The 16904-nt window shown below is 35.5% G+C and overlaps 1 protein-coding gene across 1 annotated transcript in view; it reads right to left on the reverse strand.

Annotated features, from left to right (window-relative positions):
• Positions 1-621: 621 nt before the first annotated feature.
• LOC103015868 (serine/threonine-protein kinase MRCK alpha-like) overlaps positions 622-16904 on the reverse strand; it is a gene marked incomplete at its 3' end in the record, with an annotated part of 39609 nt that continues 23326 nt past the window's right edge. Inside the window, exons 3-7 of the mRNA XM_057539592.1 lie at positions 16019-16158; positions 7054-7135; positions 5214-5430; positions 4022-4084; positions 622-1218 (exon numbers count right to left, since the gene is read on the reverse strand). Of these exons, the coding sequence (XP_057395575.1) occupies positions 622-1218; positions 4022-4084; positions 5214-5430; positions 7054-7135; positions 16019-16140 (1081 nt within the window). The remainder of the gene's footprint in view (positions 1219-4021; positions 4085-5213; positions 5431-7053; positions 7136-16018; positions 16159-16904) is intronic.

A 16904-nucleotide genomic window follows, 5' to 3' on the forward strand; every position in this document is an offset into this window, starting at 1 on the left:
GCTTAATTATTGATCTCATATCATGATTATAATCTCAATAAAGATACAGACTATTTCACCATGTTTAATATTGTGCCCTTAACTTTTAGCATAGTAAGTTCATATTAAGTGCTCAATTACTATTCTCTAAGTGAATAAAAAATGCTATAGTAAATTTATAAAATGATGGCCTGCATCAATGAAATATCAAATAGGCTAAAAGTATTTAGGAACATTCTATGTAGACTTTACATAAGCTAAATCTAAAAGGCAAAAAGTAATCTACTTAGTAACTATTTCTTATGGTTAATTAATGCTTATGTGGTTTTCAGTGACCATGAAGATATCTACTTAGGAGCTTACAAAAAGCAACAACCTGGATTAAGAATATATTCAAGGTAAATTATCCTATGAATATAGTATAAATTAAAGGCTAAGTTATTTCACATGTATGACTTAGATATAACTTCTTTAGAGCTATTCTACTTAAAAAGACATAGACAACTTAGGAAAATTCTTCAGTGATGTAGTTTTCAAAAATAAAACCGTCATTAACAACATTTAGTCATACGATATAGAATTGTAATAACAAGGTTGGAAATGTACAGAGAGACAAGGAAATAAATTGTAAGATAGCCTTACAGCAATAACTTGGAGTTGCTGGCCACATCAGTTCAGCTGGCCTAGATCTGAGGCCCCTGCTGTCAGTGTAAATTCCAATGCTCTTAAAACATAACAGATACTCAATACTAGAGATCTCAATTGCACAGAGAGCATCCACTGGTTGATGTGCAATAAATGACAGTGTAGGGTCATGGGAGTGCAGCATCCTGTATGGAATTCTTTCTCTCCTCAAGGGGTATCTCAGGAATCCTGATTGGAATCCTACACAGAGCTGTTCGCTGAAGATGCCCATCCACTGGACATTGGTTGGGATTTGGAGCTCTTTAAATTTTCTGTGAGAAATTTTCTTGCTCTGAAACAGCTTGTAACAGAAGACTTGGCTTTTCCTAGCCACACAGAGGCATGTATGGGCCCCTTGGCACACTGTTCCAGAAGTCACGGTCTGGCACCCTTTGGTTTCTGCCAGCTTGTGAATATCAGTCTTTCGTCCATCCAAAGCTGACATGGGAAACAGCTGCACATGGTGACTTCGTCCTGAGATCACTGCAACCATCTGGCCATGGGGGATAAGCTCAATCTGGTGAATCTTCTTCATGTAGCCAATGCGAATAATTTCTACACAAATAAGCATATTTGTAAGTCATTTTAAAATTCATAATAACTTCTGTTTACTTATTTCAACTGTTCTCCAAATTTTACTCATAAGCAACTAAGAAATTTTTCCCAATAAAAATGATCTGATAAATCTTCTTAGTGTCATCAACTTGAGTAATTTCTCTACAAATAAAACAGCAAGTCACCTTCAAATAGCAATGTTTTCTTATTTTTTAATTTTCTTTATTGAGGTATATTTGACATATAACATTATACTAGCTTCAGGTGTACAACATAATGATTCAATATTTGTGTGTATTGAGAAATTGTCACCACAATAAATCTAGTTAACATCCAACACTGTAGATAATTACAATTTTTTCTTGTAATAAAAAATTTAAGATCTATTCTCTTAGCAACTTTCAAATACACAATATAGTATTATTAACTATGATCATGTTGCTGTACATGACATACCAAGGACTTATTTATTTTATGATTGGAAGTTTATACCTTTAAAACCCCTTCACCCATTTTGCCCATTACCCCCACCTCTGGCAACCACAGATTGTTTTCTGTATCTATGAACATGTTTGTTTAGATTCCACATATAAGTGAGATCATATGGTATTTGTCTTTCTCTGTCTGACTTCTTTCACTTAGAGTAACAACCTCGAAGTCCATTCATCTTGTCATAAATGGGAAGATTTCTTTCTTTTTTATGGCTGAATTATATATATATATATATATATATATATATATATAATATATATATATTTTATATATAATATATATAATATATATATGTATGTATGTATATATATATCACATCTTTACCCATTCATCCATTGGTAGACACTTAGGTTGTTTCCATATCTTGACTATTGCAAATAATGCTGCAAGGAACATGGAGGTGCGATATCTTTTCAAGTTAGTGTTTTTGTTTTATTCGAATAAATGTCCATAAGTGGAATTGCTGGATCACATGGTAGCTCTATTTTTAATTTCTGAGGAACTTCAATACTGTTTTCCATGTGGCCGCAACAATATACATTCCCATCAACAGTGAACAAGCGTTCTCTTTTCTCCACATCCTCACCAACACATTATTTCTTGGCTTTTTAATAATAGCTATCCTAACAGTTATGAGGTGATATTTTATTGTGGCTTTGATTTGCATTCCCCTAGTGATCTTGAGCACCTTTCATGTATCTGTTGGCTATCTGTATGTCTTCTTTGGGAAAATATCTATTCAGATCCTCTGTCCATCTTTTAATCAGATTGCTTAGGCTTTTTGCTATTGAGTTTTATGAGTTTTTATATATTTTGGATATTAACCCCTTATCAGCTATGATTTGCAAATATTTTTTCCCATTCGATAGGTTGCCTTTTCCTTTTGTTGATGGTTTCCTTTGCTGTGCAGAAGAATGTTTTCCTATTTTAAAATTCTTTCCGATTTTTACTCCAATGGATTTAAATCAGGTTCTAATAAAATCACAGACATAAACGCAAAGGGTAGGTTTGAGAAGGACCAAAAAGGGATAGGAAGAGGATAAGAGATCAAAAATTATATAGGTTAAAAAAAAAAGATAATTATTCCATAGATAACATAATTACCTTAAACATAAAATTAGCATAATAAAGCACTAAATTCAGTCCTGAGATTCCAGACAGCAAGGCGAACACCCTCAATGTCTGACAAGTGGAAATATACTGCTTCTTCTTTTTTTTTTTTTTTGGCCTTGCCATGCAGCTTGCAGGATCTAGATCTGAACAGGGATCAAATCCAGGGCCCCGGCAATGAAAGTGCCGAGTCCTAACCACTGGACCACCAGGGAATTCCCAATATACTGCTTCTTTAGGGAACAAAACTGTCCTTTTTTTTCTGGCACTAAATTGATTCCTTTATTACACAAACATTTGTTGATTGACTACTATGTGCCAGGCACTGTTTAAGTGCATAGGATACAGTGCTGAACAAAGAGAGACAAGTCCCTGCTCTTATGCTGGCACCTGGTGGACCTTTCATGGGTCTCCTCACCAGGACTGAGTCACCCACACAGCATGGGAAGCCTTCAATGGAGAATAGCTAATGCCCTTCAAATGCAGGTTCTCCTTTAACTAACTTATCATTAGAGTGCAAGACATTCAAGAGAACATCTATATTACAATGACTCCTCTTCATTTCATCTACTTCCCCATTTCTCCCTCAAACAACCATGAGAGCCAAACAAAAACAAACAAAACAAAAACAGAAACAGAGAACTCTGCGGTCTTATCTGAGAAGTATTCACTTTATGTTGTTACTCTTTGTGGTGTCAATGTACTAGTGGGGGAGGGGGATTCAAGCAGAAGTGTTTCCTTTCATGCACCAACTTGAAGACGGTAAACTAAGTTCTTACAGCGCACTTATTAGATAAAATCACTTGTGAAGATATTTGGACACACTACTATATATAAAATAGATAACCAAGAAGGACCTACTGTATAGCACAGGGAGCTCTACTCAATCTTCTGTAATAACCTATATGGGTAAAGAATCTGAAAAAGAATGAGTACATGTATATGTATAACTGAATCACTTTGCTGTACACCTGAAACTAACACAACATTGTAAATCAACTATACTCCAATAAAATTTTTTTTCAAAAGATATTTGGACTCTGGAAGATTATGGATCTCTGAAAGGAGAAAAGTCATCAGTTGACTTGAAAACACATCGAACCAGATGTGGAAAATTTCTTTTACAGAAAAGAAGAGAAGAACCTGATATTATTACTATTAGAGTTTAAAGTTATTCCAGAACAGTAAATACTCTCCTTACCATCTATGGTAACGTGGACAACAAATAACCCTTCTTCATTTCCCAGAGCGATTCTTTTGTGATCTATATTTGACACATAAATTAAAATATCAAGTATTTTTGGGGGCAAACATTAAGTGAAGCTAATAAGATAAACTGGACAAGTTTATCAATGTTGAAAAAGTGTAGAAATCAAATTAAGTATATATTTAGCAATACTACAGTGAAAAGAAACATAAAAATAAATAATTGGCACTATGATTTTTCTTTCACATTACAGAAATAAGCATAATAAAACATTACTTTTCTCAACAGAAAGATCATTTTACAAAGTAATCTTTATGAATGCTTAGAGAAAGTATAATATTCAAGTAATGATAAACTGTCAAATTTGCTATAAATAAGTGATGTTTCATGAATGAAAAAATTTTATAAAATAATTTGGTGACCTTGGCCTGAGCTAAAACAGCATGGGGAGGTATGTCACAACAGAGTGAGAACTAAAAAAGTGCAAAGATAGCACATTACGTGAAGGCTTTGAATACAAAGCACAGATATTACATATATAAGCTCATTTAATCCTCTCCATAACTGAAAAACTGGAATTATCTGCATTTAACACATGAAGTTTAGTAACTAGCTCCGTGACCCCCAGGAGGAAATAGCTAAGTGGCTCTATTGTCACCAGTATCTAATGCAGAAGAAATGCTGTTTAAGAGATGCAAGTATTCTTGTCTATTGATAAAACTTTCAGTATTGATCTTAGCATTTCATTCATTGATTCACTTGATTTTCACTTATTTATTGAGTATTGGGCGTTGGGATTTGAAAGACAGTCTCTGCCCTTAAGGCAGGTAGTTCACAGTTACACACAAGGTCACACCCCTTATGTGTTTGGGGCCAGATGTGTTTGGGAGCTCATAATTTTTCAGACTTGAAAAGGTAGATTGAAAAGACTTGAAAGGTAGATTAAAGAAACGCCCTTTTAGGCAGGACCTGGGAGCCATCATATAATCAAATATATTTTTGCAGAGAATCTGATGAGTAGCTGTGGGATAGAAGTGGGAAGACAACCCTCCACCCCCGGGTAAGCCTCATTCACTCAGGTTTTGCTGACAAATGAATTGTGGATAAAGTTAAGGTTTTCAGATTTCAACATTGGGACTGTGGTGAAAGGTAGGAACCTAGCGGGATAAATGTTGTAAATCCATACCTATGATTGCAGCTGTCTGGGTGGTTTTGATCAGGGGTAGATTGTTGTCATAAGCCTCTTTCAGAACATAGACTGAGCGGTCTCCGGAATGACTTTTTCTCAATATTTTGTGCAGTTCACTCAGCACGCTCACCCACTCACTCTTCTCATTCTCGCTATCTGCTAAGATTGGGATTGAATATCTATTACTAGGTGCTGAGAGCTGGGAAGCTGTGACCTAGAATGATTTAAGGAATATCTAGGTTATAAGAAAGCAAGCATTCTTTATGCCAGCCTGTCTAGCATTTTTCATAAAACTCACCATTGTTAAACGAAATGTTAAATAACATTACCCTCTTCCTGGTAGTAAAATAGATGACGTGAGTATCAGAAGCAGGCCCAAAGCAAAGTGTCAGAAGCACTTCTATTTTGATCCTCATAAAACCACCGGTGTTCTCTGACTACCTAAAGTCTTGTACTTCATCAAATGGAAATAGCTACCATTTATTGAATGCTGACTCTGTACCAGGAACTGCTCTAAGAAATTGACATGTGTTAATTGATTAAATCCTCACAGAAACCTCAGTGCCTAGTTACTGCTATTCTCTCCATTTTATCAGTGAGAGGACAGGAGCACAGCAGGGTAGAATGCAGGCAGTCTGATGCCAGAACCTCCACTCTGAGTCTCTCTATTGCTTTAATTCTAACACACAGCTTTGCATCTTTAGCTTATCTCTGAAACGGCAATGTGTTTTGCAATGGCAATCATCATAATCAATTGTGATATTACAGAATGTTCAGGAGTTTTTTGTTGTTAAGTTAGAAATATTCAAAAACACATGTTTTCCTTGTTGCTACATGCCTATAACTTACATTATACTAGTAAATGGCAAATCAGATTTAAATTTTAAGGTATATAATTAAGCTAGCAGAACTCTAATATATAAAACTTTCTTTTGTGAGCATGAAGTTAGCAGCAATGACATCATAAATTCCCACTGTAAGTCAGTTCCAAATGGCCAGGTCTTTGTAGTCTCTTGGTGGTTGGGTACAGTCTAAATAGATGTCTATCTTTGCACTAAGGAACTAAGAATACTCCTGTCTGGCCTTTGTTAAACCAAGATTCCTAGGTTGACTGTAACCACATGGGTTTCGAGGGGATAACAGTCCTTTGCTTTCTCTGTCACTTTATTTAATCCATTCCAGAATCACTTTTATTTTTTACATGAATTTTAAAGAGCAGAGTGTCTATTTTTTAGAGTTTGCAAAACAACATCTTTCCCCAATTTTTCCATTTTGTACTCTTGGCTTGAATCTGAATTATGACTTCAAAATATTGTCTCAGAGGAGACTTATTTTACCAAGTACCTCTAGTTTTAGAAGTTGCACATTCATGCTATTGTAGGTCCATGAATCGGCGACCTTCCTCTATGTCTGACCCAGAAGTATATGGTCTCTCTTCCTCTGTTACTGTTTTTTCCTTCTTCTTTCACACCCCCCACCCCAGTACCATTCTGCTTTGTAAGCTTCCCCTGTTTTCAGCTATGAATTAGATCTGTCCTGTTACCTTAGTGTGGAATGAATGGACACCCTCAGGAACATTTGTATCTTAAGTCTCAGATTTAACTGTAGAATGAAAGATGTGACACCTGCCAAAAGCTATTTATAGTATTTTTGAATAAGAATAAAGGGCTAGATTTCTTGTGGCAAGTGGGAGAGGGAGGGAAACTATCCCACAGCACTTCTAAAACCTCAACCTCCAGGTACCTTCAGTAACCCAAGGAGCCCTGACCTCTAGGAACAGGCAGAAAAGGGATGAAACAAAACATACAAGGGATCCAATGACAGTATGCAAGCTTACCTTAAACATACGAGGCATTTCCTTTCTCCTTGCAGGAATAAAATCAGAGGGCCAGACTGAACTAACAGAAAACGCTCCATCCCTGAAGGAAAAGCAAGACACTGGGAGTGAGTAGAATCACCGGAAAGCGAGTAAAACAATACATAAACATAATCCTCAATTTTAATTTCCCTGATTTTTAACATTCTTTTTTGTAGTAACTGACAGTGGTCAAAACATTGTATCAGCAGTACCCGGCCTGTCGCATATTATCAGAAAACGCAAGTTAACTCTGGGCTGTCCCTGACTCACCATTCACAGGGAACTAGGAAGGAGCACCTGTCTGACTCCAAAGCCACGGTCCCTAGAAGATGGGCCATGTGCCCTCAGATCAGCTCATTTGTATATTTTTTAAATGTTACCGAGATAGACTTGACATATAATAAACTGCACGTTTTTAAAGTGAACAATTAGGTAAGTTTTGATCTATGTATACACCTGTGAAACCATCACCACACTGTAGGTAATGAACATGTCCATCACCCCCAAAAGTTTCCTGGTACAGCTTTGTAACCCCTACCCCCCATCCTTAGCACTCTTCCCTCCTCCCCCACTGATCTGCTTCCTGTCACTCTAGATTAATTTGCATTTTCTAACATTTTATAGAAATGAAATATACAATATGTGGTCTTTTTGTCTGGCTTTTTCTCAGCATAACAATTTTGTGATGCATTCATGTTGCCACATGGATGAACACTTCATTTCTATGTATTGTTGAGTAATATTTCATTGTATGGATATGCCACAACATATGCGTTCACCCATTAATGGGCATTCGGGTTGTTTCAAGTTTGGGGCTATTTTAAATGAAGCTGTTATGAATGTTCATGTATGTCTTTATGGACATATGCTTTCTCTGGTAGAAATACCTAGGAGGAGAATGACTAGATCATATATTAGGTGTGTGTTTAGCTTTTTATGAAACTGCCAAACTCTTTTTAACAGTGGTTATATGATTTACAAAGCAATATATGAGAGATCTAGGTCCCCCACATCCTCCCAATACTTGAAATAATCTTTTTAATTTTAGTCTTTCTTATGATGTGAAGTGGTACCTCATGGTTATTTTATTTGAATTTACCTAATAATTAATGGTGTTGAGCATGTAAGTATCTGTTATGTGCTTATTTGACATATGTATCTTCTCTATTGAAGTATCTTTTCAAATCCCTTGCACATTTTTTTTAAATTGGGCTATTTTCTTATTATTGGGGTGGCCAAAAATTGCCTTTGGTTTTTAAATAAAAATAAAAGACACATTTTTCATTTTCACCAAGAACTTTATTGTACAATGCATTCGCCCTTTTTTTCCACTACCTTCTGCCATTTTTCAGGCAACTCCATAATTCCATCTTCCCAAAACTTTTTATCTTTTTGAGCAAAGAACTGTTCCAGGTGCCTTTTACAGTCTTCCAGGGAATTGAACTTTTTTCCATTAAGAGAATTTTGTAAAGACCGAAATAAATGGAAATCCGAAGGTGCAATGTGTGATGAATACGGAGGATGAATCAGAACTTCCCAGCCAAGCTGTAACAGTTTTTGCCTGGTCATCAAAGAAGCAGGCAGCCTTGCGTTATCCTGATGGAAGATTATGCATTTTCTGTTGACTAATTCTGGACGCTTTTCGTTGAGTGCTGCTTTCAGTTGGTCTAATTGGGAGCAGCACTTGGAATTAATCCTTTGGTTTTCCGAAGGAGCTCATAATAGAGGACGCCCTTCCAATCCCACCATATACACTTTGGTGTGGTTTGGTGGTGGTTCATTTCTCTTGCCCCACGATCTCTTCCATTCCACATTGTTGTACAGTATCCACTTGTCATTGCCCATCACAATTTGTTGCAAAAATGGAACTTTTTCATTACGTTTAAGTAGAGAATCACACACGGAAATATGGTCAAGAAGGTTTTTTTCACTTAACTTATGTGGCACCCAAACATCAAAGTCATTAACATAACCAGGCTGGTGCAAATGATTTTCAACACTTGATTTGGATATTTTGAGTATGTCGGTTATCTCCCACATAATCATAACGTTGATTGTTCTCAACTAATGTCTCGATTTAATCGCTATCAACTTCAACTGGTCTACCCGACCGTGGAACATCAGCCAGCAAGAAATCTCCAGCACGAAACTTCGCAAACCACTTTTGACGTGTTTGATCAGTCACAGAACCATCTCCATACACTGCACAAATCTTTTTTTGCATTTCAGTTGTGTTTTTACCTTTCTTGAAATAATAAAGCATAATGGGCCGAAAATGTTGCTTTTTTCCTTCCATCTTCAATATTAAAATGGCTACACAAAATTCCACCAATTTTGATAAGTTTTTTTTTAATGCACGCTGATATGACAGCTGTCACATACAATCTAACAAAACTGTTTCGAATGAAGTCAAAGACAACTTAGTGCTACTAGAGCCATCTTAGAGAAAAAAACAAATGAACCTTTTGGCCAACCCAATATTAAGTTTTAAGAATTTTTATATATTCTAGATATAAGTCCTTTACCAGATATTTGATTTGCCTCCAGTCTGCAGCTTTTATTACTTCTCTTGACAATGTATTTCAAGGAGCAGAAGTTTTAAATTTTGATGAAGTCCAATTTATCAATTTTTAAATTTTACCTGTTGTGCTTTATGTTGTATCTAAGAACTATTTGCCTTATCCAAGATCAGAAATATTTTCTCCCATGTTTACTTCTAGGTGCTTTATAGTTTTAGGTTTTACATTTAGTTCTATGGTCTATTTTGAGTTAAATTTTGTATATTGTAAAAAGTATAAATCAAAGTTGATTTTTTTACACATAGATATCTAAAATTCCAATTTCATTTGTTGCTAGATTTTGCAACTTGTTGAAAATATTGTATATATTAAAGTAACAGAAAATGCAGAAATATAGTTACAAATGTTTTATATATGAAAGTATATTTTATGTGCATGTTAAAAATATATATGTAAATATATTTTATATGTATATTAGAAATATATATATTTGTACATATATTTCTAGGTTTGTTTTTTTTTTTTTCAAAGTTGTTTTGGCTCTTCTAACTCTTTTGCATTTTCCTATGACTTTTAGAATCGGCTTGTCAATTTCTACAAAAAGAATTAAGAAGCCTACTGGGATTTTGATTAAGATTGTGTTAAAACTATAGATCAATTTTGAGAACAATCACATTTTTAAAATATTGAGTTCTGCAATGCATGAACACAGTCTCTCTCTCTCTATTTATTTAGATCTTTGTTAATTTCTTTCATCAATATTTTATAGTTTTCAGTGTACAAGTCTTGCACATCTTTTGTCAGATTTATTTCTAAGTATTTTTTTAATATTTATTTATTTTATTTGTTTTCCTTATTAATTTATTTTTTAATTATTTTTGGCTACGTCAGGTCTTAGTTGCAGCACATGGGATCGTCCTTGAGGCATGAGGGGTCTTTTTGTTACAGCACATGGTCTCTTCGTTGTGGTGCTTGGGCTTCTCTAGTTGTGGTGTGTGGGCTTCTCCCTAGTTGTGGCACAAGGGCTCCAGAGCACATGGGCTCTGTAGTTTGCAGCACGCAGGCTCTCTCATTGAGGTGCACAAGCTCAATAGTTGGGGCTCGCAGGCTTAGTTGCCCCAGGGCATGTGGGATCTTAGTTCCCCAACCAGAGATGGAACCCATGTCCCCTGCATTGGAAAGCGGGTTCTTTACCACTGGACCACCAGGGAAATCCCTATGTTTTGATGCTATGGCAAATGGCATTACTTATTTAATTTTGATTTCTGATTATTTGTTGCGAGTATAAAGAAATGCAATTTATTTTATATATTGATCAAGCATCCTGCAAACTTGCTGAATTCATTGATTAGTTCTAATAGCTTCTTTGTAGATTACATTGAATTTTCTCCATAGATATTCATTTTGTCTATGAATAATTTTGCTTCCTTCTTTCCAACACGGATGTATTTTATTTCTATTTCTTCCCTGGCCTGGATTTCCAATACAATGTTAAATAAGTGTGGTGAGATCAAACATCTTTGTCTTGTTCCTGATCTTAGGGAGAAAGCATTGAGTCTTTTGCCACTAATTATGATGTCAGCTGTGGGATTTTCATAGATGCCCTTTATCAGGAGGAAGATGCTCCCTTCTAAGTGTTCATCAAGAATATATGATTTTGTCAAAAGTGTTTACTGTATCTACTGACATGATCTTTTTCATTTTTTGATACGGTAAAATACATTGATTTTTTAATATAAACCAGCTTTCCTGAGATACACTACACTTGCTCAAGATGCAATATAATTTTTACATAATATTGGATTCGATTTGCTAACATTTTGTAGTTTTCCTCACATGTATGTGCTGATCAGTAATCTGCTGAATCCTCAAGCTAGATCCTCTGTAGATCCATGCAGAGCTAGTGCATGCTCTCAATCTCTCCCTCCCTCCCTCTCTCCCTCTCTCTCTCTCTCTCTCTCTCTCACTCTCTCCTCTCTAGCTCTGTACTTTGTCCTGTGAACTCTGGCTACTGGGTCTCTCTGGACTCTCAGCTTCATCTCTTCAGTTCAGGGAGTTCACCTGGGTCTGCCTGGGATTCCAATTTCTGTGTTATATACTGGAAGCTCTCACAAGGCAGTAACCTGGGGCAAGTATAGAGCTCACCTCATTTACTTCCCTTCATTGTCTGATATCCAGAACCTTAAATCAGTTCTTTTGTTATTTCACGGGGAAGGTTAAATATAAATATGGCCCCTGTTACTCCGTCTTGGTTGAAAGTAGAAGTCTGTTTGATTCAGCTCACTTGATAATTTTTGGCTTCTCCAACACTTAAAACAAACTCATTTCTTTCCCCCAATGCTACCATTCTCCATTATATCCCTACAGCTGTCAATGTGACCCTCAGTTTTTCAGTCTTGATGACTTAAAACCTCAGTACCATCTGGTATTGCAACTCTTTTCTTCATCTTCCTTTTTCTGCCACTCACCATGTCCCATGAGGTCACTTTAGTAATATTTCCTGCACCTGTCTCTTCTTTTGTAATTCCTGCAGCCACCGCTTTAATGCAGACACTCATTTGATCTGAAGGATGGACAATTGTAAGCTGGACTCCTTGGCTCCAGCACCACTTTAATTTTCCCTGTCCCCAAAATGAAACACACACACACACACACACACAAACACACACACTCCCAAACCAACTTATTAAAAATCTACATCAAGAGTAACTTTCTAAAGTCACCTTCAAGATTATCTAGTTTCCTGTATCAGTTATTTAAGGTAATACCAAATTTCTGACAAAGATGACATGAGCTGATGTGAAGAATACAAAACAAAGTTTGTGAGTAAGGAATCAAAATAAGACAGGATGAATGTAGAGACCCACAGAATCTGTGATAAGGAGAAAGTTCAGGCTGAGCAAGCACACAGCCATCACAGGGCAGGTTACACCTGGAAAAGAAGTGTAAGGGAATACTATGAATAAATGTCTCACTACCTGGAGCCACAGGAAGTGAAGGGACCACCCAGGGAGTGTGCAGAGAAGGAAGAAAAGAAGGCCAAGGACAGATGCTCAGAGACACTAAGAGAAAAGTGTAGAGGAGCCGAAAAGATGCAGAAGAATCAGGGGGAGCAGAGAGCATATTGCCTTTCCCCGAAGGATACACTTTCTATAAGTTCACCGATTCAATATTCTTTATTAAACACTTAAAGAGTGTCTGGAGTGACATTTGCAACAATGGCAGAGTAAGGATCTCTGAAGATTCTCTCCTTCATAAAAGAAATGAGAAAACTAGCAAAATTCATCAGAAACAACTTTTTTAGAACTCTATAAATTAACCAAGGTTTGTGGCAATCTGAGGAGGATTTATTTAAAATAAAAAAGTAAAAAAAAAGCCGAATCTTGGTAAGAAGTATGAGCTTTGTGGTAGCTTAACTCGCCCTAGTCCCATGCTCCATTTCCAGCTCCTCAGTAGCCTTGAAAAATGGCAGCCTGCATTCACAGTGCATCCTAGAAGCCACTGGACACCTGAGGGACCTGGAAAGAGGAGGAAGAAGGAGAAAGGAGCTGGAGTATTAGGCTTGATTCAGAGGTCTCCCAGGGAAAAGTCTATTCCCCAAGGGGAACTTATAAAAAACTATTTCATGCAAGCATTTTAACTGCATAGCTGCCTATGCAGTGCTTAACAGCTGGACAAAATAATAGATTAACCAAAACTCTTAAAAGGAAAAGTTAGAAAATGAGATATCCATAGGGGTTTTGAAAAGGTCTGACATATTGCTAAGAATCTAGAGCATCATGCACATGCATAGAACTGTGAACATGCCTAGGGTTATGCATATGCTCAGGAAAGACCAGAGAAGGACATAAGTTCTCACCTCTGGCTGACATTGGATGCATAGATAAATGTTTTTCATCAAATTTCAGAGGTTTTCTGCCATTATCTCTTCCAATATTCTTGAGGCTTTGCACAAGTATAACGTGTTGTCAACTGCCTGGCTGAGTGTTGAAGAAGTGACCCCACTTGCACACAGAGCTCTTCAGCAAAGTGTGGGAGATTCACTGGTTCCAGATGTTTAAAGAAATCTCTGCAAAATCATTAGCTAACTACTAAGCTAACAAAGTAGAGACATCAAATAACTACACATGACTAAGAATAAAGACTTTATAGATTAGTTTGAAAAATTCACTGAACAAACAAACAACAACTACAACAAACAACAATAACAAATCCTGGAGAAGAAGTAGAATTTGATAACTAGAGCTGACAATAGTATTATTTGAAATGTCCAGTTTAAAAAAATATATACTGTATGACTTGCAAGGAAGCATAAAAGTATGACCAATACACAGGAAAAAAGCAATCAATAGAAGCTATCTCTGAGGAAACCCAGATATTGGATTTACCAGACCAAGATTTAAATCAGCTATTTTAAATATGTTTGAAGACCTAAAGGAAATCATGCCTAAAGAACTAAATGAAAGTATGAGAATGATGTCTCACCAAGTAGGAAATATAAATAAGGAAATAGAAAATACAAAAAAGAACCAAACAGAAATTCAAAGGTTGATGAGGACAATAACTGAAACGAAGAATTCACCAGAAGGGGTCAACAACAGAACTGAGCTGGCAGAAAGCAGAATCACTGAACTTGAAGACAGGTCAATTAACATTATCCAGTCTGAAGAAAAGAAAGAAAAAAGAATGAAGAAAAATTAATAAAACCTCAGAGTTCCTTGGGACACCATGAAGAATACTAAACTATATATAATGGGAGTCCCAGAAGGAGAGGAGAAAGAAAAGGGGTCAGAAAGGATAATTGAATGAAAATCTCAAATCAATATATAACCTAACTTTCCATCTTGAGAAACTAGGAAAAGAAGAGCAAACTAAACTCAGAACAAGCAGAAGGAAGGAAATAATAAAGTTTAGAGTGGAAATTAATAAAACAGAGAATAGAAAAATAAGAGAAAATCAAGAAAACCAAAAGTTGGCTTTTTGAAAAGATCAACAAAACTTGATAAACTTTTAGCTAAACTGACCAAGAAAAAAATGAAAGAAACCTCAAATTACTAAAGTCAGAAGTAAAGTGGGAACATTACTTCTGACCTTTCAGAAAATAAAAGGGAATACTATGAACAAGTGTATGCTCCCAAAATTAGATAATCTAAAGAAAATGGAAACATTCCTAGAAAAACACAAGGTACTAAAGCTGACTCAAGAAGATGTAGAAAATCTCAATAGACTTATAACAAGTAAAGAGATTGAACTAGCAATCAAAAAATATCCCATAAAGGAACCCCCAGGACCAGATGACCACACTAGTGAATTCTACCAAACATATTTAATACCAATCCTTCACAAACTCTTTCAAAAATAAAAGAGAAGAGAGTACTTTCCAACATAATCTGAGGTCAGTATTATCCTAATACCAAAACCAGGCAAAAATATCACAAGGCAACAAAACTATAGACCAATATCCTGTGTTAATATAGATGCAAATATCTTCAAAAATTCTATTGAACCCAATCCAACATATTATAAAAAAGATTAGATACCATGACCAAGTGGGATTTATCCCAGGAATGTATGATTGGTTCTATATACAAGTAACAATTAATGTAATACATCATGAGAATTAAGGGGAAAACAATCATGTGATCTTCTCAATAGACACAAAAAAAGCATTTGTCAAAATCCAACACCCCTTACAGATAAAAACACTCAACAAACCAGGAAGAGAAGGCTGTTTTCTCAACCTGATAAAGGGCATCAGCCATGAAAAATAATGAAGTATTGATACATGCTACATGGGTGAGTCTTGAAACATTATGCTTAGTGAAAGAAGCCAGTTACAAAACTCCACATGTTGTATGATTCCATTTATATAAAATTCAGAATAGGCAAATCCATAGAGATAGAAACAGATTAATGGTTGCTGGGGCTGGGGGCAGGGGTGAATGTAGAGTGACTGCTAACTAATAAAGGTTTCTTTTTGGTGTGATGAAAATGTTCTAAAATTAGATTGTAGTGATGGTTTTACAACCTTGTGAATATACTAAAAACCACTGGGTTGCCCATTTTTAAATGGTGAATTTTATAATATACGAATTATATCTCAATATAAAGAGCATCTGGTTTTAAGGTTGTATTTCCTTTTCTGCTACACACACACATACACACACACACACATAAGAATATAAACTTCTGACTAAAAAAAATAAATAAATAAACTATTACAAATATTACACAATTATAATCCAGACCCAAGAGGTAATGATGCAAACTTTAGGCAGAAATCTTCTATTTTAAAGTTCACATGGCAATGGAGAAAATTAGAAACTTAACATAAGTTAAATGACAACACTATTTTTAAAAATTTCAGAAACCATTTTTATTCCCAGATTTTTTTGATAAAAAATACTCTCCCTTTCGAAGCTTACCTCATGTCAATCACTTGACTAACTACAACATTGGGTGTTGAGTCTTCTTCTTCATCCATATCATACAGGAAGAGTTTGAAGTCACACACTACAGCCAATGCCCTCTGCCATCCTTTTTTCATCCCTGCTTTCTTTGGAATCTTTAGTTTTTATTTTTCAAAAAACAAATAAAAGCAATCCAAGCTGAAACATCAAATACTACCCAATTATTACATATAAAATTAAAATAATAAAAATGAAAAAAAATGTGTTATAAATCTACCACTTGGTAAAGATTGGAACAGAACTATATAACATAATTCCTTTGAGGACTAAACAATTCTTAGGTTGTGAAAATAAGATCAATACCATTTCCATTAACACTAGTCACAGCGTTGCCTCTACCTAAGATTAAATTCAATTTTGGTAGCCTCAAATTCAACTCAGATTTTAAATATTTCTGAAGAAGATTCTTTCACTTTTAGTTTCATAATTTATTATTACTGACTGGAAGTCAAATTTACACCATTAGAAGGGATTTTAGCATTCGTTCATTGCAAAGTAAGGTCTAAACAGAAAACTTTGGGAAATTTGAAAATATCCTATCGGGGACACTTAAACTTTATTCTGAAATCATATTCTTCAGATGATTTTCAATTGCATATAATTAATATCATATAACATATCATAAATATTTCTGAAAAATATTGTGCACACATGGTGAAAAGTGATTAATAAACTCTTTAAGACTTCATCTGAAACCAAAATATTGACACTTACCCAGACATGGCCTTCATAGGCTGTTCCCATGCCTTTCTGTGAGTCTAGACAGAAGGCACCTTTCTTCTGATGAAAAGGCACGGGACAAGTTTTTGGAGCTTTTTCTACACAGGTTGTGTGACATGAG

The sequence above is a fragment of the Balaenoptera acutorostrata genome, unplaced genomic scaffold (assembly GCF_949987535.1).
Source record: "Balaenoptera acutorostrata unplaced genomic scaffold, mBalAcu1.1 scaffold_1173, whole genome shotgun sequence".
In the NCBI taxonomy this organism is placed as follows: Eukaryota; Metazoa; Chordata; class Mammalia; order Artiodactyla; family Balaenopteridae; genus Balaenoptera; species Balaenoptera acutorostrata.